Here is a 23,350-nt window from a genome sequence, read left to right on the forward strand (position 1 = left end):
CATCTCCCACCATACTACGTACGGCCTTTCCCACTCTGAACCATAACTGCTTCCCTTACAACTGATATGCCCTAAAGGAACCTGGATTTTGCTACCAATCCACTACTTACCCATCTTTCATGTGTTTTCAGTGTAGCCTAACCTCACCCCTACCTGTCATGCAATGTCCCAAACCCAGACCTGCTCTGCCGCCCCAGAAGCAGACCAGCAGCCAACGTTTCTTTAAAGTAATGGAAATTTTCATCCTGTACACAAGGCACTGTTTGCCGTGTTATTCCCACTTGCTTAAAATAGACTTCAGAATATTCTGGTTTTGTTATATTTCCCACAGTTTTCTTATATTAAAAAATGATGAGTTTATTGAAATATTTGTAATACAAAACAGAAGAACCTACACATTTAAAAAATATTCATATTTCTTGTTGAATATCTTGACCCTTCTGAAAGGTATAGAGCACAAAATAAAACTCCCTGTAAGCCTCATCATCCACTGAACCATTGTTAACACTTGAGAATGCATTCTCCCCGCCTTTTTCTATGCATATTTTACCTGCAAACAATTGAATATTTCATTGGCATTTTAAGTTTTAGAAACTTGTCTGTGATTCCTGTGATGCCAAATAAAATGTTTTAAGTTACTGTCCTAGTTTGGCAGGTTATATATTTTAACACAAAGAATATAGAGTCTGCCAGAATTATTTATCTCGGTTTAGCTTATAAAAGTCCTTTTGCTTCACATTTTTGCCTTTTTTTTTCTACCATCAGCTGTAAAACATCAGACCAGAATTAGCAGCTGTAGTCCTGGTTGCACTTTACTAAGTTTATGGTGGACTTTTTCAACCCTGTTCCCGGTGAAGTTTATTTAGGTAAAAGGTTGATAACGTTCTTCACCCCAAAGTTTTTTTCTTTCTTTCCCGTTAAGACCGTTCTTTCCAGGGACTTCCCTGGTGGTCTAGTGGTTAAGACTCCACCCTTCCACTGCAGGGGGCACAGGTTCGATCCCTGGTCAGGGAACTAAGATCCCACATGCGGTGCAGTGCAGCCGAAAAGAAATAAAATTTAAAAAACAGTTCTTTCCTGATAACATTCAAGAGGTTAAACATGAAGAGTCATTGCTTCTCTCTCATATAAACAGACCCATCCTTCTACTGTGTTAAGCCAGGTTTATAAAATATGTAATCTCACATGCAAAATAGAATAATTCTCTAGTATGTGTGTACGGTATGTGTCATACTGTGGGTTTGTTGAAATACAAAAGAACCCAGAAACATTTGTATTTTTTAAAAGACTGGGCCTCCACCATACCCTGATGTGCAGAATTCATAATTTATGCTTGAACATATTTAAATAACTGGAGTAACAGGTCTAGGTAAACAAGTTACATTAATTACAAGAGTTAACGTGAGCTTGAGAATATTTGTGTTAATGCTTCATTTTTTTCAAGTAAGACCCTGTGCATTCCTTACACAGAGGACTATTTTCCCAAAAGTGGTAAAAATGCAAACACTCATCTCTAATGTCTGATGCCATGTCAGCTCCATCATCGGTAGGATTCTTTGTTTTAGTTATTCTTCTTACCAGAGATAAGATCTAAAGGATGTATTCTGCATACCAACTGAAGCATTACGCAGTACTTCTGCCAGAAAAGTCACTGAATATTCCAAGTAAGAATTAAAAGAAATTTTGCATGACATGGCATATTTAAAATATTTCCACCATTTGGTGATCTAGTTTTTGATGGCCAAATATACCAATAAGTGTTACTCATCATATTTATACAAAAATCATGTTGTGTATATAGGTATTCATTTTGTAGCCTTTCCCACTTAGCAATTTACTGTGAACATTTCCCCTTGACATGAAATATTTTCCTAAAAGGATGTTTCTAACACAGTTTCCCTCATGGGACTGCAAAGAGCAATTCTTAATTTGTGGGTAGAAATCCAGAGCTAGCAAGTTTGTGCTGTCCCCATGGTTGCCTGCATTGTTTCTAAACCATGGGCTTGCTGGCCCTCAAATTTCTGTAGTAGGTTTTCTTTGGGATTAGCTTTGGGGGGTGGGGGAGGTAGATGAGAGGAGCTACCATCACGTTCCTCATTAGACCACCTTCTCTCTAGCATATTTTCTCCTTTGGCTCTGTCACCTTCCTCCTTTTAAGTTCCGGCCTGGAACTTCCCTGGTGGTCCAGTGGTCAAGACTCTGCCCTTTCAATGCCGGGGGCATGGGTTCGATCCCTGGTCGGGGAACTGAGATCCCGCATGCCACATGGCATGGCCAAATAAATGAATAAATTCCTGATTATTCTTAGCCTTCGTCTCCTTTTAGTCACCAGTAATTGCTTCCCTTTTGGAGGGCCTCCTCTTTTGTCAGCTTCTGGTTGCTTTGCTGACAAACACCTCAGAAAAGGGACAAATAAATGGAGGCCTGTAGTTTTATAGGTAAAGAGTTTATGGATGAAGACTTTTTTTTATCCTAGTTCCCAGAGCCCCTAACAGTGTCTGTCTTCAGACAGAACTATCCCTCGGTGCCTTGGGCAGGCTTCTGTGGTCCCTCTGTGTCCTTCCCAGCCACCCTGCACTCTCGTCACCTGCATTACAGCCAGACCCAAATCCTTCCTACTCCCCAGACATGCCTCATGCTCTTCCCTGCCTCCGGTTCATCCTCCTGCCTGGACATTTACCTTCCCATCTCCCCCTTCAAAACCCCACCCATCTTTCAGCATCTTGTCCCCATGCTACATCCTCAAAGAAAGCAGATTGTGTTTTCTGGATCCGTTCAACAAGAGGGGCTCCATGTTGCTTTAATTGTACTGCCCCTGTGGATGTATCTACATAGTATGCCTGTATTTTATTTCCGTCAGTGCCTGTCGCATTCACCCTACCACATGGTAACTCCTTGAGAGCAAGAGTAGATCTGTCATATATGACTCTCAGAGCACTGGACGCGGTTGCCTGCACATAGAAGATGCTTGGTAACCACTGGCCCAGGAGAATTTTTAAACTTCTGATTTGAAACTATCAATTCTCTTCCAGTTAATGTCTTTAAATTTTATTTATTTAGTGATATTGCAGAGTAAGTTTGGAGATTGCCGGTGGCTTATATAAAAGCACGGAATGACCTGTCTTGGTTATGTCTTTAAGCAATGCCCAGAGAGAGGCCACTTCCAAGTTGAGATACACTCTCAGCTCGTGCCATTGCCTGTGGATTTTTTTCCAGGCCAGTAACATAACTTACCTTGGAGAGTCTTGAGCTATACACCTTAGCTCTGGTTTCCAGAATCTTCCTCAGCTTTGTTAGTCATTCCGCATTGTTGTTCTTTTGTGTGTATCAGCATGGGGACCTTGGCTTTTGGAATAATATTACATTGCAAATCAACTTCTGCCTCAAAAGAACTTTTCTTCCACAATTTTCTGCATTTCTGAGCAGGTTACAAAATGTCACAATTCAGTAGGGCCAATTATTAGATTTTCATTTAATGGGCAGTTTTAATGTTCTCAGAGACTCTGAATAGTAATAGCATTTTAAGCTACTGCATTCCATTTAAAGACTCACAACCACTTCTTCTCTCTTTGAGTGTACCTAGTTATATTTTTGGGTATCATTTAAATTCAGGCTCCCAATCTGTAGGAGAATCAATGAGTTAATGAATAGCCTCATTTTTTTAACTTTTCAAATATTTTATCCTAATTATAAGGCATATCTAGTGACATTAATTTGATGAAATCCCAAATCATCAGATTGTGCAGAATAGCCCTTACCATGGAGTACTTTAGAGCATTTTCAGTTTAACAAATATACTGTTTTTTAGGACCAGATCACGGCTTTGCTTACTGTGAGAAAAACTTTCTGCTGTTAAGGTCTGAAGCCCGTGTCAGTGTAGGTCAAACTTTGTGCTTTTTTTTCTTTTTCATAGTTGTTTGTTTACCGTGTTTTATTTAACCTATTAAATGAAAAGTATTCCTGCTATAAATAATAATCACCCCTGATGTATCCATAGCAAACTCATCTTGGTAAATCACTCCCACATGCACTGTCCACCGGCTTGGTGAGCTTCAGGGTTACTCTCTGGCCATACAGTGAGTAAACAGCAAAGTCAAGTCCAAGACCAGTGACCTTCCACAAACAACTGGTGTGGTTCATGTAAACCACTTCATATCCTGTGGGGAACAAGATGGGGAGTAAGCCAGCAAAGTGATGACTGTTTGAGTCATTTATTTTCTGCCATGTCATTCACAGCTCATAGGCTGTCCTCTGGGACAACAACAGAAAATGAATTCTCCAAACTGATCAAGGCTACAGTTTGAGAGAAACCGACACAGCAGGCGTCATTTCAGTCCTTCCTACTATCCAGATGCCTCTTTGTGGTTCTCTGTTTTAATCCTTGTCCCTCTTTATCCTATTCAATTCTCTGTCCATTCTCCAGCTGAAGACACCTGACACTTACTCTCAGGGAAGTAGAAATCACTTACAAGCATCGCTTGATCAGTCCTCACAGCTGCCCAGTAAGATAAGTCCAATGTAGGGAATGGAAGCCCCTCATTGCTCCTTCAACATTTGAATGAGTCACCAAATTAGTAACCAAACCTAAATCTCCTGGTTCCCAGGCTGCTTCTCTGTTTGTGACCTACCACCAGCCAGAAAGTGGTAGGTGTCACATTATATCCAGCTGGCCAGTCAGCAACTTAAATTTATTCTTGCATACCTCCTTTGATTGAACCAATACAGAAGCAACATGTATTTTTAGTAAAAGCTTATGGACTGTGGAGTTACAAAAATCAGAGTCTTCCTGGAAATGCTCATCTTCTTAATGATTTCTCTGCTAGGCCCACAGTAGGACTCAGTAACTATCTGTGGGCTAAATGATATAATCCACCTAAATGATATAAATCCAACTAGAGGTATAATCCAGAGGGGAAGAAAGGAAAAAGAATAAATGGGGTGGAGATGTGAAACTGAGCAGAGAGGCACTTCCCTTTCTAAAGAAGCTTAGTGCTTAGTGCAACACGTGGCCTATAAAGAAAATCTGGCATCGGACAGTCTTGCCCCGCCCTGATTTTCCACGGGCATTTCACTCCCACTCCTCCCTCCCGCAAACATGAACTGATTTCCTTCTGCTGCTAATGAAGACTGCTGCCAGGTCAAGGGATTTTGATTACACAGCATCTCATTGTGCTGTATGCAGATTTAATGGATTCAGACCATCAGGATGTGCTCTCCTTTTGTTGTTTTTAAATTTGCGGTGACAGTTGTTGAACACCTTTAAAATTCAATGGAGCAAAAGGTGCATCTAAGATGAGGCCTCTACAACCACGCCCAGATTGCAAGGGACACATTCCAGTCAACTCAGGAGTTTAGTTCCACTGAACTCCTATCTCTCGTGTTCGTGATACGGGACCTGTGTCCTAGCTCCAGGGAGCCTCTTTCCATGTCTACCTGACACTGCCTGGAATGGCCCTCACTGCCCATCCCATTCTGAACCTCTGGGTTTGGAGGCTGAGCTCATGGTCCACTTGGAGGAGCCCTCCCTCCCCAGTTCCTATCTCTCTCTGACCACTGCGCTGCACTCACCAGCCCAGCAGGGTAATAGTGCTCACTTATTACTTAAGCCTCTTAGGAACCTAGAGACCAGGGCTTTCCTTCTCAGTTTCAGAACTGGAGAACCTTGCGTATGATTTCTTTTCTTTTTTTTTTTTAATTTATTTATTTTTGGCTGTGTTGGGTCTTCGTTGCTGCGCGCGGGCTTTCTCTAGTTGGGTCGAGTGGGGGCTGCTCCTTGTTGCGGTGCGCAAGCTTCTCGTTGCGGTGGCTTCTCTTGTTGCGGAGCATGGTCTCTAGGCCCGCGGGCTTCAGTAGTTGCGGCACGTGGGCTCAGTAGTTGTGGCGCATGGGCTTAGTTGGTCTGCAGCACGTGGGATCTTCCCCGACCAGGGATCGAACCCACATCCCCTGCATTGGCAGGTGGATTCTTAACCACTGCGCCACCGGGGAAGTCCCGCATGTGATTTCTTAATCATCGTTATTGTCATGATTGCTGTGGTCATCTTAATTGCCATTTATTTTAAGAGCACTGAAATGCTAAGTGCTGTATAATCATTATCTCATTTCATTTCATTTAACCCTCAGAGCAAACCTGTAAGGGAGGCATTATTATTTTCTTTTACAGATGAGGAAACTGAGGCTTAGCAAAGTTCAGTCACTTGCTCAAAGTCACACAACTATCAAGTCTCAGCCAGGATTGCAGCCAGTTACGTCCATCAGCCTTAAGAACTCAGCTCTCCTTGTCTGAAACCTGATACCGGCTGGGTTCTCATCCTGCAGTCAGCCTCCAAGGAACCTAAGTAACTATATGTGGACAAAGTGAAACGTCTATTTACAAATCAGACTATGCTTCTATTAATATGTTTCATTTAGAGTATCGATGCTGTTTTCAGTGATAAACCAAGAGTCAGATTTTTAAGGAAATATCTAAGCATATTTACCAGCTTCTTTCACCTTAAATGGGGAAAAAAATGCTACAGTGGTCCTGAACAACTCATGTCTATGTGCCAAGGTTGGCATATGAAATAATTTCCTAAGAGGTTGCTACCGTAAGACAAGAGGCAAAATGGCAAAAGAGGTCTTTGATGCTCTCCATGTTTTGTGGCGCCCAGCTCTTTTCTTCCATTCTTTCCTGCCCACCCCACCCCACCCCAGCACCTTTGTCACCTCTGATGGCCTAATTCTCCTCGCTGTAACCCCACCTGGGCCGGTCTGTCCCAAAAATGCAATCCCCAGTGGAAACAGCCCATGAAAGACAATCTCTGGGGAAAGCAGTCTGAGGAAGGTAAATTACACTAAGACTTAATCTTGGGACATAACTGAGTTTTATAAGAGCAGAAACGGAGACAGGTAATATGATGAACTCTGGACTTTTACCTCTGCTTAGGACAGCCCACTGTTTTCCATGCTGTCTTGGATCTCTGCCCAAATCCCCCCTCGTCACTCTGTGCCTTTCCCCTGCTTCATTTTTCTTCATAGCACATGTCACTCCCTGGAATTGCTTTATATACTTCTTGGTTTATTAGCATCTACGTCTATAGGAAGTAAGCTCCGTGAGAGCAGGAACTTTGCTTTGCTTGTTGCTGTAACCCTAGCATCTGCAAGAGGGCCTGGCACATAGTAGGTGCTGAATAAATATTTATCGGGTGAAGGGATCAGCCACTTGTCATGCCTCTTCTGAGCAGGGCAGCTTTTACTTTAATCCGGTTTTTGTCCAAAAGAACAAATTTAAGTAGCTATCAAACTCATGGTTTTACTGTTATTATTGCTTGAGAGGAGGTGAATTTTTTTTCTTTAAAAGGCCAATTTCAACTTGACGTACAGAAAACAGTTACGTAAATACTAGCTCAGGTGGTGCGCAGGTGCGGTAAAGTCAGGAAAATGGTATCTGAGTGTCTGGCAAACACTATGAGATCAGAAAATATTAGTGGACATCCTTCATGTGAGTAAAAAATTGTATTGATATACACAATTCATCTTGAAATAATTATGAGCCAACTTTTTCAATCTCACGTGATGTGCACTGTGTTCATGGTTCTCTTAGAATTATCTTTGGCTTTGGGAATTATAAGTAATGTACCTAAAATTAAATCCAAAACATATCCACATTTGAGTTCAAATATTTCCTCTTTTAAAGTGTAACCATGACTTTGAAGTTGCGTTAAACCACAGGTGTGTGTTTTTCTTCTATTCAGGTTCAGTGATACCTGGTAATTTGGCATGTAATGATGGGGCAGGCTCAAGGATGTTCAAGAACAAATTGCACCATATTGTTAAGTTCTCCCTAATCTTACAAAAATGAACCACCACAAATCACTGAATTTTAATATCTCCTGAAACTCTCCCAGCAAAAAAAAAAGGAAGATACACTAATGACTAATTTAAATGCTAGAAGGCGGGGAGGGGTTGAAAGATAATCCCAAGTAAACCAGATTAGCCTACCTATCATTATGATTATTTTTAAATCACAGCGTTTCGTGGAAAATGCGTTTTTGTGGTGCTGGGTTTCAGGGATACTCTTCGTTAAAACCTGTGTAAATGAAGTTATAAAATTGGGACTAGTGGATGGGGCAGGTGATTGGACAGGGGGACAATAAATAGTGGGGTTGAAACCCTCTTGTTGATAAAAATATTGGTTTCCGTATGTTAAGAAAAAATATCTCACGCTCTCCGTCTAGACCTCTAGACCGGTAGTCAGTGAGCCTGTGTACTTCTGTCTCCCCGCCAGATATTTGTTCCTGGCTGAAAGACATTTTATGATATTTATTTGATGACACACACCTGCTGGGTAGATGAAAAGCTACTGCTCCTGAGGATGACCTACTTCAAGCTTCTAAGGACTTTGGCAGGTTGTCCTGCCACATCATTTGAGCCCATCTTGATGGCGCCTGTTGAACATATGTAAGACGAGTGCATTTGCAGACTTGTCGGAGGCAGAGTTGCTAATCCCAGGGAAGAGGTTTCAGAGTCATTACTGACTCTGAAAGTGTACTGAGACAGGAAAGACACACTGCTTTACCAAACCCACCTCTAGCATAGGAAGTGCTGTTCTCAGCACTCGGGATGGGGATTGGCCCAGAAACCTGCCCCCATGGAGTGGACCATCTGGAAAGGGGATCTTAGAGGGATCCATGTAATGTGGTCCAAGGTAAAGAGATGGACCCCAGGTGGGAGGTAGGGAGAATGAGGGTTCAAGGTGACGTGAAAGAAATTCTGACGCAGTGTTTTCCTGGGAGTTCACAGGACGGAGAGAGATTTCTAGTTGAGATCAGGGAAGAGCGTGGGATGTTTGAAATGCATGGAGACACTGTCATCAGATTCGTCCTTTGAAGCCAACTTGTCTTTATGTGTTCATTTCCACAGACATTTATTGAGCACCAGCTATTGTGACGAGGCAGACCTTAGGCCGTAAAGATACAAATGTAAATAATTTATATCCGTCTCTCAGTGTACACAGTGTAGTAAGAAGGCATACCTAAACAGGACTTTTATTATAAATGTAAATAGAACAATAGAGGTACATAAGGAGTTCTTAGCCCTGTCGGCCTTCCTGGGCTTGCTGATGCCCAACCTGAGTGCTGCAGAGTAAGTGCAAGTTAGCCAAAGAAGAGAAAACAGGGAAGTGGAGGCATGCAAATGTACGTTGTGCTCGGCAGCGACCAACTGTTCGGTTTTACGGAATAGTGAAGAAGGTGAGGTGGGAATCAGTGGGTCCCTTAGAGGGGCTGTAGCTTCCCTACCCATCTCATGAGCCCCTTGCCACCACTGCCCGAGTAAGTGGACTGCCCCTGCCATGTAAATGCAGCTTCAGAGCAAGTTCCCTCCTACCCCTTGCTGCCCTAAGCTCCCCCGCATGGAAAACCCAGAGATTCCACGAAGAGAGGCCATTGACCCACTGCTGTGAAGTTACAAGCTCTGAATCATGAGTGAGTTGGGGTCTTACCTGGTGATTTAGAAGGAGTCTTTCTCCATTACATTTTTTTTATATACACAATTCATCTTGAAATAATTATGAGCCAACTTTTTCAATCTCACGTGATGTGCACTGTGTTCATGGTTCTCTTAGAATTATCTTTGGCTTTGGGAATTATAAGTAATGTACCTAAAATTAAATCCAAAACATATCCACATTTGAGTTCAAATATTTCCTCTTTTAAAGTGTAACCATGACTTTGAAGTTGCGTTAAACCACAGGTGTGTGTTTTTCTTCTATTCAGGTTCAGTGATACCTGGTAATTTGGCATGTAATGATGGGGCAGGCTCAAGGATGTTCAAGAACAAATTGCACCATATTGTTAAGTTCTCCCTAATCTTACAAAAATGAACCACCACAAATCACTGAATTTTAATATCTCCTGAAACTCTCCCAGCAAAAAAAAAAGGAAGATACACTAATGACTAATTTAAATGCTAGAAGGCGGGGAGGGGTTGAAAGATAATCCCAAGTAAACCAGATTAGCCTACCTATCATTATGATTATTTTTAAATCACAGCGTTTCGTGGAAAATGCGTTTTTGTGGTGCTGGGTTTCAGGGATACTCTTCGTTAAAACCTGTGTAAATGAAGTTATAAAATTGGGACTAGTGGATGGGGCAGGTGATTGGACAGGGGGACAATAAATAGTGGGGTTGAAACCCTCTTGTTGATAAAAATATTGGTTTCCGTATGTTAAGAAAAAATATCTCACGCTCTCCGTCTAGACCTCTAGACCGGTAGTCAGTGAGCCTGTGTACTTCTGTCTCCCCGCCAGATATTTGTTCCTGGCTGAAAGACATTTTATGATATTTATTTGATGACACACACCTGCTGGGTAGATGAAAAGCTACTGCTCCTGAGGATGACCTACTTCAAGCTTCTAAGGACTTTGGCAGGTTGTCCTGCCACATCATTTGAGCCCATCTTGATGGCGCCTGTTGAACATATGTAAGACGAGTGCATTTGCAGACTTGTCGGAGGCAGAGTTGCTAATCCCAGGGAAGAGGTTTCAGAGTCATTACTGACTCTGAAAGTGTACTGAGACAGGAAAGACACACTGCTTTACCAAACCCACCTCTAGCATAGGAAGTGCTGTTCTCAGCACTCGGGATGGGGATTGGCCCAGAAACCTGCCCCCATGGAGTGGACCATCTGGAAAGGGGATCTTAGAGGGATCCATGTAATGTGGTCCAAGGTAAAGAGATGGACCCCAGGTGGGAGGTAGGGAGAATGAGGGTTCAAGGTGACGTGAAAGAAATTCTGACGCAGTGTTTTCCTGGGAGTTCACAGGACGGAGAGAGATTTCTAGTTGAGATCAGGGAAGAGCGTGGGATGTTTGAAATGCATGGAGACACTGTCATCAGATTCGTCCTTTGAAGCCAACTTGTCTTTATGTGTTCATTTCCACAGACATTTATTGAGCACCAGCTATTGTGACGAGGCAGACCTTAGGCCGTAAAGATACAAATGTAAATAATTTATATCCGTCTCTCAGTGTACACAGTGTAGTAAGAAGGCATACCTAAACAGGACTTTTATTATAAATGTAAATAGAACAATAGAGGTACATAAGGAGTTCTTAGCCCTGTCGGCCTTCCTGGGCTTGCTGATGCCCAACCTGAGTGCTGCAGAGTAAGTGCAAGTTAGCCAAAGAAGAGAAAACAGGGAAGTGGAGGCATGCAAATGTACGTTGTGCTCGGCAGCGACCAACTGTTCGGTTTTACGGAATAGTGAAGAAGGTGAGGTGGGAATCAGTGGGTCCCTTAGAGGGGCTGTAGCTTCCCTACCCATCTCATGAGCCCCTTGCCACCACTGCCCGAGTAAGTGGACTGCCCCTGCCATGTAAATGCAGCTTCAGAGCAAGTTCCCTCCTACCCCTTGCTGCCCTAAGCTCCCCCGCATGGAAAACCCAGAGATTCCACGAAGAGAGGCCATTGACCCACTGCTGTGAAGTTACAAGCTCTGAATCATGAGTGAGTTGGGGTCTTACCTGGTGATTTAGAAGGAGTCTTTCTCCATTACATTTTTTTTTTTTTTTAATTCATTCTTGGCTGTGCTGGGTCCTCACTGCGGTGTGCAGGCCTCTCACCACGGTGGCTTCTCGTGGCGAGGCTCGGGCTCTAGGCGCGCGGGCCCCAGCAGCTGCAGCACGTGGTCTCCAGAACACAGGCTCAGTAGCTGTGGCGCACAGGCCTAGTTGCTCCGTGGCACGCGGGATCCTTCCGGACCAGGGCTCGAACCCGTGTCCCCTGCACTGGCAGGCGGACTCCCAGCCACTGCGCCACCAGGGAAGCCCTCTCCATTACTTTTATCTGCATGTCTACAGCTCATGGTTTGAAAGCCTAGGCTCCAAATGACATATGCCCTCGGTGTTATTTATATGACTCTCCTTTTGGGTCTCCTTTCCTCCTCTTCCAGTTATCTGTTGCTGTGTAACGAATCACCCCAAAAGGTCACGGCTTAGAACAACAGTTGTCATCTCTCACAATTTCCGTGGGTCAGGAATGGAGGAGCATCTTGGCTGGGTGTTCTGGCTCGGGATCTCTCATGAGGTTATCTTCAGATCAAGCCTGGACCTGGAACAGTTGGGAAGAGATAGGATTCAGGAGTAGCTAGAGGCTGGCTGGGAATTTCTCCTGTTATCGCTTTATTGATCTCGAGGCCTTTCCATGTAGTCTGTCTACGTGAGCTAGTCTGGGCTTCCTTACAGCATGGACCCCCCCCCTCCCCAAAGATGAGTCCCAAGAGCAAGACTGGCAGAAGCTGCATGGCCTTTCTTAAAGCCAGCTTAGGAAGTCACACTGTCACCTCTGTTGCATTTTCTTCCTCAAGACGGTCACAAGAGCCCATCAGGTTTCAATGGGAAGGGACATAGACTCCGCCTCTTGAGGCAGGGGTGGCACGGTTGTAGAAAATCAGTGGGATGGGAATATTTTGTCGCCAATTTAGGAAAATATAATGTGCCACACACCCTCCAAGAACATTTTCCTCTGCTCACGTAATCCTTTAAATTACCTAAATATAAATTCACTCATTTTGCTGTTGCCCGAAAGCTTTCTAGTTCCCTTTCCACACCAGAATCCAAGGCTTCAGTGCACAAACAAGAACCAAAAACACCCCCATTGTCTGAAGGAGAGTCAGTCACTCTAGTTTGTGGTGTTCCCCTTATAATGATAACACTTTATAAACATACATACCCTGTTGCCCCATCTTCAAGGAAGCTATACCTCAATCAGGCACTCGTTTTGTTTTGTTTTTTTAATTTATTTTTTATTGAAGTATGGTTGATTTACAATGTTGTGTTAGTTTCTGGTGTAGAGCAAAGTGACTCAGTTACGCATTTTTTTTTCATATTCTTTTCCATTATGGTTTATTATAGGATCCTGAATATAGTTCCCTGTGCTCTACAGTAGGACCTTGTTGTTTATCCATCCTGTGTATGATAGTTTGCACCGGCTAATCCCAACCTCCCAATCCTTCCCTCCCCCCCCACCCCCCCCATTTGGCCACCACAAGTCCGTTCTCTACGTCTGTGTGTGTGTGTTTCTGTTTTGTAAATAGTTCATATGTGTCATATTCTAGATTCCACTTATAAGTGATATCATATGGTATTTGTCTTTCTCTTTCTGACTTACTTCACTTAGTATGATAATCTCCAGGTCCATCCATGATGCTGTATCATTTCATTCTTTTTAATCAGGCACTGTTAAATCCAAATATTGCTCATATCTTTCCCTGAGAGGCCCCTTTTTATCTAACCACAGCAAACTTGAGCCTCAGGAGTGAGTGATTTCAAATCTGTCTTTTTATTTGCCATTCACTGGATAGACTGATGGTGCTCTTACAACAGGGTTGGTCAGTAGCATTTTGTGGAGTACAGGATATCTCCGGGAGTAAGAAAAGAAAAAAGTTTTTAAAAAGGGCCCAGGGCTTCCCTGGTGGCGCAGTGGTTGCGCGTCCGCCTGCCGATGCAGGGGAACCGGGTTTGCGTCCCGGTCCGGGAGGATCCCACATGCCGCGAAGGGGCTGGGCCCGTGAGCCATGGCCGCTGCGCCTGCGCGTCCGGAGCCTGTGCTCCGCAACGGGAGAGGCCACAACAGTGAGAGGCCCGCGTACCGCAAAAAAATAAAAAAAAAAAAAAGGGCCCAGACTTTGGCTTAAGGAACTTTAAAAACTGAAGCATTAGCATGTTCTTGGTTGAAACCTTCTGATGTAAAGTTAAACTATTGATGTAAATTTTACATTTTTAAATAAGTACTTTTGCAAGTGTGCTATCTTAATGAGGACTTTTAGATTTTACACATATATAGTGAACAGAAGTTGAGTTCTTTAAATATTTTCTGTTAAAAATATATGATACATGAGCACTGGATTGGAGGGGTTTTTTCACCCTTGGATAACCTAGAAAAGAATTTAGCTCTATTTTAAAATCTCTTCCAGTTCAAGAGTTATCCAAGCAAACAGTATTGACCAAGGTGTTGAATGCACCAGTAATAATAATGCTAGCCTTTCATAAAGCTGAGTAATCAGAAATAAGGCTGAAAATAAGAAGACAGTCATTTATTTACTCTATTTGGCATTGTTAGTCCTAATAATGCATTTCAACACAGTGGAATTGCTAGATAATGCTTTGTGACTTTTATGCAGGTTGTTATTTAAATGAACAGTCGACTGCACTGTAATGAAGAAATGCATGCTTTTCCCAACTCAGTTATCAACCAGGATTCTAGGAAAATGAGAATTTGTGTCTGCCTTCATTCACAGAGCAAACTGGAGGTCACTGTTTTCAATACGAACCTCTTTTTAGCTTTTCAGCAGTGAATAATTAGGAGCTGCTGCTTCTGAAATTACCTGTATTCACTGTAGAGAAGGAAAGACTTTTATCTTCCACGATGAAATACATTTTCTCATTCAAATTTCATCATTCTTTTTTTAAATGGCATTTTACACCACTGAGTCAATCTGGGTAGCATAAAATAAAAGAAGTAGATTTTGTGTGCTGCTGTAGCCTTGTTTATTCAATTTACTTCCTTAAATTTCAGCTCCGCCTTGAAAAATGATCCAAATGCAAAAATGGGTTTAAAGCAGTTGAATATATGCAGCAATTATCCATGTAGAATACTATTATACAAACACATGTGTTTTTTGCACTGTGATTTAAATTGAGTTGATCCTTGATCCTTATAATTTAATGATTATGTGCTTCTACTGAGTTTTTAACAGCTTTGTTGAGATACGGTTTACATATTATACAATTCACCCATTTAAAGTGCACAATCCAATGGCTTTTAGTATATTCACTAAGTTGCGCAACCATCACCACAATCAATTTTAGAACATTTTCATCACCCCAAAAAGAAATCTGGTACCCATTAGCAGTCACTTCCCATGTCCCACTAGCCCGTGACAACCACTAAACAACTCTTCTGTCTCTATGGATTTGCCTATTCTGGACATTTCATATAAATGAAATCATATAATATGTCGTCTTTTGTTTTGGGCTTCCTTCACTTAGCATAAGGTTTTCGAGTTTCATCTATGTTGTATCATGTGTCAGTACTTCATATCTTTTTGTTGCCTACTAATATTCTATTGTATAGATATACAAATTTTATTTATCCATTTATTAATTGGTGGACATTTAGGTTGTTTCTATTTTTTGGCTACTATGACTGATGCTGCTGTAAACATTCACCTAAAAGTTTTTGTGTGGACATATGTTTTCATTTCTCCTGGCTGTATACTTAGGAGTAGAATTGCTGGGTCATATGGTAACTCTAAGTTTAACTTTTGAAAAAGTGCCAAATGGGGCTTCCCTGGTGGCTCAGTGGTTAAGAATCCACCTGCCAATGCAGGGGACACGGGTTCGAGCCCTGGTCCGGGAAGATCCCACATGCCGCGGAGCAACTAAGCCCACGTGCCACAACTACTGAGCCTGCGCTCTAGAACCCATGAGCCACAGCTACTGAAGCCCGCACGCCTAGAGCCCGTGCTCCACAACAAGAGAAGCCCCGCTCGCCGCAACTAGAGAAAGCCTGCGTGCAGCATCAAAGACCCAACACAGCCAAAAATAAAAGAAATTAAAAAAAAAAAAAGTGCCAAACTGTTTTCTAAAGTGATTGGACTGTTTTATATTCCCACCACCAATGTATAGGGGTTCCAATTTCTTCACATCTTCCCCAACACTTGTTATTGTCTGTCTTTTTGATTACAGGCATCCCAGTGGGTGTGAGGAACTATCTCATTGTGATTTTGATTTGCATTTCCCAAATGGCTAAGATGTTGAGCCTCTTTTTATGTGCGTATTGGCCATTTGTATTTCTTCTTTGAAGAAATGTCTGTTTTTATTGAGTTTTTTAAAATTCTGTTACCTCACCTTAGGAATGTGGCTAGCAGAACTAAGTTGGAAATAAATATATCTTCCTAAAGGGAGTAATTTTCAAAACAAATTTACAGATTGAAGACATTGTTTTTACAATGGTAGTATTTCTGGATTATAGAAGAATTGAATTGCTCTCAGGAATCAGTTTACTTCTGAAACTTTTTTCAATTTGATTAGCAGTATATCAGATATTGGTGGTCCCAGAGTCATACCTAGAAAATGGCTTAAAGATCGGTTTGTCCAATTAACTCATTTTACAGATTAGGAAACTGAGAGCCTAAGAGGTGAAACATGTGGGTCACAGAGAATTAATGATAGATTTAAAACTATCCAGGTAGAATCCAGATAACTGAACATCTCTATTTAATTTAGAGAGAAAATAATGCACTTTTCAAATGGGTTCTTACTGATTAAAAAAAAAAAAAAAAGGTGAACTGCTCTGCAATTAGAATCCACAATATTTATTTTTGGGTAGTTAACACATACTATTTTATTTTATCCTCATAGTAGCACATGTAAGATTGATATTATTTTTCTGTCCTATTGGGTGTAGGGAAGCAGGTTAGCTAGCTTGTTGAATGGCAGCTACATAGTGAACGGCAGCTACATAGTAAATGGCAGACTCTAACCCAGACCTTCTGATTCCAAGTTCATGGTTTTGTTTCCTCTGGTCTTTACAAAAAGACAGCATCAACACATTGTTACCCATGCCACCTTGAGGGCCTTTTGCTTCTGGTCACTAAATCACTGACACAAGTAACCGATAGGTGGCATCGTGGAGCATCATTTCCCATCATTAATATAGTTAGTCAGCAGCACTAATATACCTAACTTTGGAAATAGAATGTAAGTTTCAAGTGACAGAAGGATTGTTCGAGTATAAAAATACAGTACCTGAAAGGATCTACTAATATAATAACATATTTCTGGAGTCCTTTTCAGTTGCAAAGCGCTTGGCTTACACTTTTGATTTGATATTTACAATTATGCAAGACCACTTTTTCTGTTTTGACGGATTTGTCATATTCATGATGACACTAAGGCCTGAAGGGCTCTAGTTGCTGCAGTCCTAATGTCTCAGGCAGAGCTACATCTCAGATCCAAGTCTCTTGGCTCCTGTGTAGCCCTGTGTTCCCTCCAGTGTACCATGCGCCGCCTTAATGATGTGCTGAAGGACACTCATTTGAAAGAAGAGGAGACTTTACGCCATTATTCCAGGCAACAACAGAGCTATGAACAAGTAGAAGTTATAGGGAGGCAATTTTGAGGCCGTATAAAGAAGACTTGATCTGCCCAACAATGCAGTGTGTTGTCTTGTGAAGGAGTGAGGTCTCTTGTCATTGAACTGTTCAAGCTAGGGCTGGATGACCATCTGGGAGGATGCTCTAAAAGGGGTTTCTGCATTGTGTTTGTGTGTGTGTGAGTGTGTGTGTGTGTGTTTGCTACTGTTGTCAAGAGAAATGAGAAGGCACTTACGGTCCCTTCCAACTGTGAGATTGTGGGTCTTTGTTCTTAGTTAAGAGAATAAGCTGGTTTAAGAGGTCCTCTGTATCCTTACTGAAGAAAGAAACTTTGAGAAACTCTTATCCTGCACAGTTAAAGGTACAGGGTTTTCTGTTTAAAAGAGAGTAGCCAAATTTATCAACTTGAATGACTAGTTTCCAAATGGTTAGAACAGCAGTTCCTGTGTATGTTTATATACTCTGCACAGCAAAGGTTCCATATTCAAGTAAGTTTAAATACGAGCCTTCAATATGTCATTGTCCTTTGTGATTATCGAAGAGGGAGAGAAAGTGTGCCGCATTTTCAATTTTATTTTTTATTTTCACAAAGCCCTTCAGAAACATGTCGGTCTCACCCCGTGGTTCTCAGCTCTGGTGGCACATGAGGATCACCTGAGGAGCTTTTTAAAAACACTGATAACCAGGCCCCACCCCAGACCAAATGAATCCAAATCTCTGAGGGTGGGTTCCCAGCATCAGTATTTTTTAACAGCTCTCCAGGTGATTCTCCTATGAAACCAGGGTTAAGATGAACTACTCTAGTGTAAGCATAAACTCAGGCAAACTCTGGACATTTGCTTTGTAATTTTGGCTGCTCTTTGGAATTCAGGTAATCAGTTCAGAGCCAAAGCTCATAAGTATGGTTAGAGGCAGAGTATCTCACAGTGATTCACGCTGCTGTTCTAGAGCCAGACAGCCTGGCTTTGTCCACTTACTAGTTCTGTGACTTTGGGCAAGTTATTTTAATCTCTCTGTGCCTCAGGTTCTTAATTTGTTAATGGAGATAATAATGCTACTTATATGATAAAAGCTAAGGTAAACACCGGAAAGGAGATAAAAACTTGACATGTTATGATATTACAATCATCGTCGTCGTCATCATCATGTTGTTTTGCTGTTGTTAGTAGTAGTCGCCGTAGCAGTAGTGCTCCTGGCATAGGAGCTAGGCACCTATTGAGAAAACAGTCTGTTCTACACAAGGCCGCAAACTGGACCCGACCTTACTTGAAAACTAAAGACTCTTTTCAGCCACTTTAGCAGCAGCGTACTGCCTCAGATTCAGAACTTTCCAATGAAGTGGAATGTTTTGTATCAAGTTTTTTGGGGAGCTGAGGCTTAAACCAGGTAACCTCCTGCAGTTCGATCCAGCTCTAAAGAACGGGCCAGAGCTCTGCCAGCCAGGGGCCTGGACTGAAGGGTGATGCTGGGTTTCTGTTGGATAACTGGGAAAGGCATGCACTATGTATGGCAGGCTGACCTCCCAAATCCTCAGGGTAATCTCAGTTTCCAACCGCCCACCCTGCTAAACCATGGGACCTGCAGTTCAGAAAGCATGGTTGCTATTCAATAGGAAGCAATGGCTCCAAACACCAGCGTCCGTGGCTAATCGTGCAAAAAAAGTGAATACAATTGGGGTGTGTTGGGACAGCCTCAGAGAAAAATTAAAGTGCGCGATTAGGCATAGTTTCTATTTAATTTTCAGTTGAAGAAATAATTTGAAGTGGCTGCAGTCACCGAGGGTACAGTAGCAAGAGTCCCTGACTCTCTGGGGTTTAGTACAAGTGTGGACATTTCATGGATATTACAGGTTCTCTAACACACAGTTTCCATCAAGACAGCCTCCAACTGCAATTGTGGAAATTGGTGGAATATTCCTAGGAGGAGCTCAAAGGATTGTAAAGCTGAGTAACGTCTTTGTCTCAAAAACTTATGTGAGAATCTGGGGTTTTTTTTCCCCTTTTCTCCTATAAGCATTTTGTGGCTCACCATTGCAGACACTGCATGTCTTTGTAGCCCACAAAGTCCCCATGTTAATAGTTGTGTGCTAGTTGTGGTCACTTAATTGAAAAAAGCTGGCATGGAGATAGTACAGGTCTCAATAGGTCATTTTTGTATCAAGTATGATGTCATTACCTTTGACTAAACCCCTTCCAAATCCAAATTTATTATAGTTCTTTAAATGCATTAATAACATGTAAGAGGATAGACAGAAAGCTGGAGAAAAGATGTGTGTGGCCTTAAATATGCCAGTCGTCTACAGTTCTGCCATGGCACATTGCCAGTGGTGCATTATAGAATTCCAGACGGCACGGTTCTGTTGGTACTAGTTTCGGATTTGCTCTGGGAATGAGGTTAAAGAGGATGCTAGACTGGAGTTCTCTTCCTTGCCTCTCCCAGAGTAGATGCTGGGAGACTCCATCCCCTCCCACCAATCAGACAGCTGCCCCAACCTCTCTTGGGGATTGTGGACTCAGCACAATTGCTCACTCCCCGTGAGTTCCCAGGCATCTAGTTACCCAGTACTGCAGAGGCCAGGAAGATTGAACTCCCTTGTGTGAGCTGTGCTTGGCTTCCTCAGACCCCAGGGCTTAGGCAAGTGTGGGTATGAATTCAGAGACTCGATAGATAAGTGTTGTGTTTTTCATCAGCTCGCCTGTCTTAACTTGCTTTATTTTCTGTGAGATTCTCTCTTTAAATAAATAAGACAAAAACAAAAAAAACCTTTCTTACAGAAATTTATACAACACACAGAGAAAAAAACAGTGCAGTGAACCCCCATCTCCCAACACCCAGCTTTCACAGTTAGCAAATTTAGCCATTCTTGTCTTCTTTCCCTTCCCTTTTTCTTTTGTTTTCCTATACTATTATAAAGCAAATTCCAGATATCTGATTTTAACTGTACATATTTTAGTATGTAGCTCTAGTACACACAGCATAACTTTTCAAAAACCTAACTGCAATACCCGTATCACACCTAACAAATTTAATAATGATTACATGCCCTGCCCAGGTTCAGTTTTCCCTAATTGTTTTACAAACGTCCACACACAACTGGGTACTTTGAATCAGGATCCAAACAAGATGCCCCTGTTGCATTTGGCTGACCCAACCTTAAGCCTCTTTTAATCTATTACAGACCTTTCTCCTGTTTTTATGGTATTTATTTGTTGAAGAAACCAGATCATTGTCCTTTAAAAATGTCCACATTATGTATTTGACCTATTGCATCTTCATTGTGCTGTTTGATATGTTCCTCTCCCCTCCATACTTCCTGTAAATTAGTGGTTAGCTCTGAAGACTTAACGAAATTCAGGTTCAATTTTATCGCATCGGGAGGCATAACAGCTTTTATTGATGTCAAGATTGATCATTGGGTTCAGATGTGGTCAGCCTGATTCAACCATTATGAAGTTGTCTATCTACCTGTTAACCTAATAGTTTTAGTAACTTAATGATCACTGTCTACATCCATTAGAGGTTACAAAATGGAGATTCTCGATTCTACCATTCTTTCTGCATTTATTAGCTATTATTCTATATAGAAGAACTTATTATCAGTTATTGGGTTACTCTGAAATACAGTTCATACAAGAAAAGCAGCATAAAAGCCTCTTTCCATTTATTTATCAATTTTTAGAATATTGCCCCCAGCAACCTCCAAAAGTGACCAGTGAGGTTTGTTTGTTGTTGAATATCATTATAAACACTTAGGGTTTTATCTATTTCATATGCATCAGTCCACTGTAATCATTACTCTTTTTGATGCTCAAATAGCCCATCTTTCACCAATGGGAGCCCCTTCTAGTTGCCTCTGGTCACCTTTTAACTTAATTCCCCTAGTCTTTTCTGGCAGGATAAGGTATCCCAGGCTTCTGGCCTAAATCTGGAATCAACTATTTCTACAGGGAGTCCTGGTTCCTTTCCATGTATGTAAAGACCACAGTCTGGGCACTAGGAGTAGATTCCTTCTTAAAATCGTCATGTTTGTGTTGGAATGGTGACCTCATCTTCCTGGATATCTCATTATTCCCGCTCTTTAAGGGGCATCTGGTTCCACCTGGATACTCCCTGCCCCACACACACTTATTAACAGCCAGGGCTCACCTCTCCTCCAACCAGACCCTACCTCTTCTCTCAATCTATCCATCCTTCCCTTCTAATCAGATGCCCTCACTCATCTTTGAGATACTAAGACGCCAATGTGGGGAACACTTCCCTACTGCTGAAGAGTAGTTATATTCTTTATTTCACAGACTTTTTTTTTTTTTTTTTAATTTCGTGAAGAGAGTTAACCTCCTGTTGCTATCCAAGCCTTTGGTACACAAATCTAGTCACTTTCTTAACCCAGAACAGCAGTGCTTTGAAACAGCCTGGAAATAGCCATCCCAGTCACCAGATCCGGGGAGGCTTCATGAAAACCAACAGTCCCCCAGGTTGTGTGTGTTTTCCTGGGAATCATGGGTGGTTGCATGTTAAAACTTTTAACTAGAGTTGCTGGGTAATGAAAAAGTGTTGAGAAGTTAGTTTATCTGAACCATTTTTTCGGCCGCATACCCATTTGAACATGTGATGAAAACTAGGGAATTTCTCTCTAGAAAAATGCACATACACCCAAAATGTTATAGACAATCTCATGGTCTTCAAGGACTTCAGACTATCTTGGAGTTGAATTAGTGTTCACAGACTAGCTCCTGCCTTGCACTGGCTTGGTGGAGGCTGCAGGATTTGCAGGCGGAGCCGGAGTCTGGGCAGAAAAACACAAAACAGGAGTCAGGGTGCCGGCTTTAAATCGCTTCACTGAACATCATTCCTTCTCTGGTCTAGAGCTACTCCTGGTGCCGGTCCATGAACTGTTTGCTGTTATCCTATGATGTTGTAAGTGGAGAAATCTAGAGTAGGCATTTAAAAACATTTTAGCAATTTGCCATTGCCACAGCATCCAAGCACGTGGTCAGTGGACTGGCCTCATCGAACAGCACGTAAACCACTGTGCACGCTGTTGAGTGCACATGCATGTGTCTTGTCACGTGACTAGGACTCCATATTAGTCCTCGAAAGTTTGGAAATGAAACACCGAAGCAAGAATTGTTCCTTCATCTAAGATAGTCTGAGAAGCAACAGCAGTGGAACCCCAAATGCTTTTGCTCTGTGTGCTCTTGTGTTGTTTGAGCCTGTCTTCCTCCATCAGCTGCCTCTATCACGCTTATCTACAACAAGGGACACAGTAGGCACTCAGTGAATCTTTACTGAAAGAAGACAGAGCAGAACAAAACTGCTCTCCCAAGAGAGAAGCCACATTCTTTCCCTGATGATACCCTGCAGAAAAAGAATCCTGATGATCCCCAAGGAGTTGAAGTTGCGTACATGAAGAAAATATGATAGGAAATAAATTATAAGCGGTCATTCTTCACTGAATGTCTCCTAGAACATGGAATAAGTAGAGTAACGTTAAATAGCTGTTCCTCACTGTGGAAGTCGTGAGCTTTCGGATGGTTTGTATTTCAGTGTACAAACCACATGAATTAACAAGTCATAGTAACAAATGTGGTCCAGTTTCAGGGCAGAAAAAACACCCTGCAGTAGAGCAGTCACAGGTATAATAACACTAACAGTGGGAAGAAAATTATTTAATCTTCAGAATAAGATTTTGTAAGTGAAAGAAAAAAGATACAGTAGTGTACTCTGTGCCCAGTTTTTCCTTTCCTGTCATCTCTTTCTACCTTCCCTGAGGATCCAGGATTAGTAAAATCCACTCTTTGAAGGAATCTCACATCTTTTCTTTAAAAAGTGGGCTTGTGAAAGGTCACCTTTAGCTCTCAGGACTCCAGGCTGTCTGAGGACCAACCAACCTTAGTAGGACTCTGCCCTCCCCCACCCCAACCTTACCCCCCAAGCCTGGCCCCAGAAGAGCCCACACCACACTCCCAGCATGCCTTGCAGCTGCCCTGACACTGTGTAGCACGTCTGACATGAACGAGCTGCCGACGGGACAGCATGGCTCCAAGTCACCAGCTGTCTCACTTACCAGAGAAAGGGATTTTACCGCAGGACAACTTCTCAGGATCTGAAGCCAGTCCCCGCTTAAGACAGACCGTCTTCCTTCCTTCGTTCCTTCCTTCCTTCCTTCCTTCCCTTCCTTCCTTCCTTCCCTTCCTCCCTTCCTTCCTTCCTT

The 23,350-nt window shown here is 42.2% G+C and overlaps 1 protein-coding gene across 11 annotated transcripts in view; it reads left to right on the forward strand.

Annotated features, from left to right (window-relative positions):
* The window catches only part of VTI1A (vesicle transport through interaction with t-SNAREs 1A), a 374,999-nt gene that overhangs the window by 249,393 nt on the left and 102,256 nt on the right, over positions 1–23,350 (forward strand). For 3 of the 11 annotated variants that reach the window (XM_028481268.2, XM_024121380.3, XM_055080971.1), the window contains one exon: positions 6,164–9,357. The exons of 6 other annotated variants lie outside the window; for them this stretch is intronic. Coding sequence is in view for 1 of the 5 variants with exons in the window: in XM_024121380.3 (XP_023977148.1) it covers positions 6,164–6,167 (4 nt within the window). In the remaining 4 variants the exon portion in view is untranslated. Of the gene's footprint in view, positions 1–6,163; positions 9,358–23,350 lie in introns of those variants that run through there. 2 more of the 11 variants (XR_003677513.2, XR_003677514.2) reach the window with 1 other exon arrangement.

This window comes from Physeter macrocephalus, chromosome 20, assembly GCF_002837175.3.
Source record: "Physeter macrocephalus isolate SW-GA chromosome 20, ASM283717v5, whole genome shotgun sequence".
Classification (NCBI taxonomy): Eukaryota; Metazoa; Chordata; class Mammalia; order Artiodactyla; family Physeteridae; genus Physeter; species Physeter macrocephalus.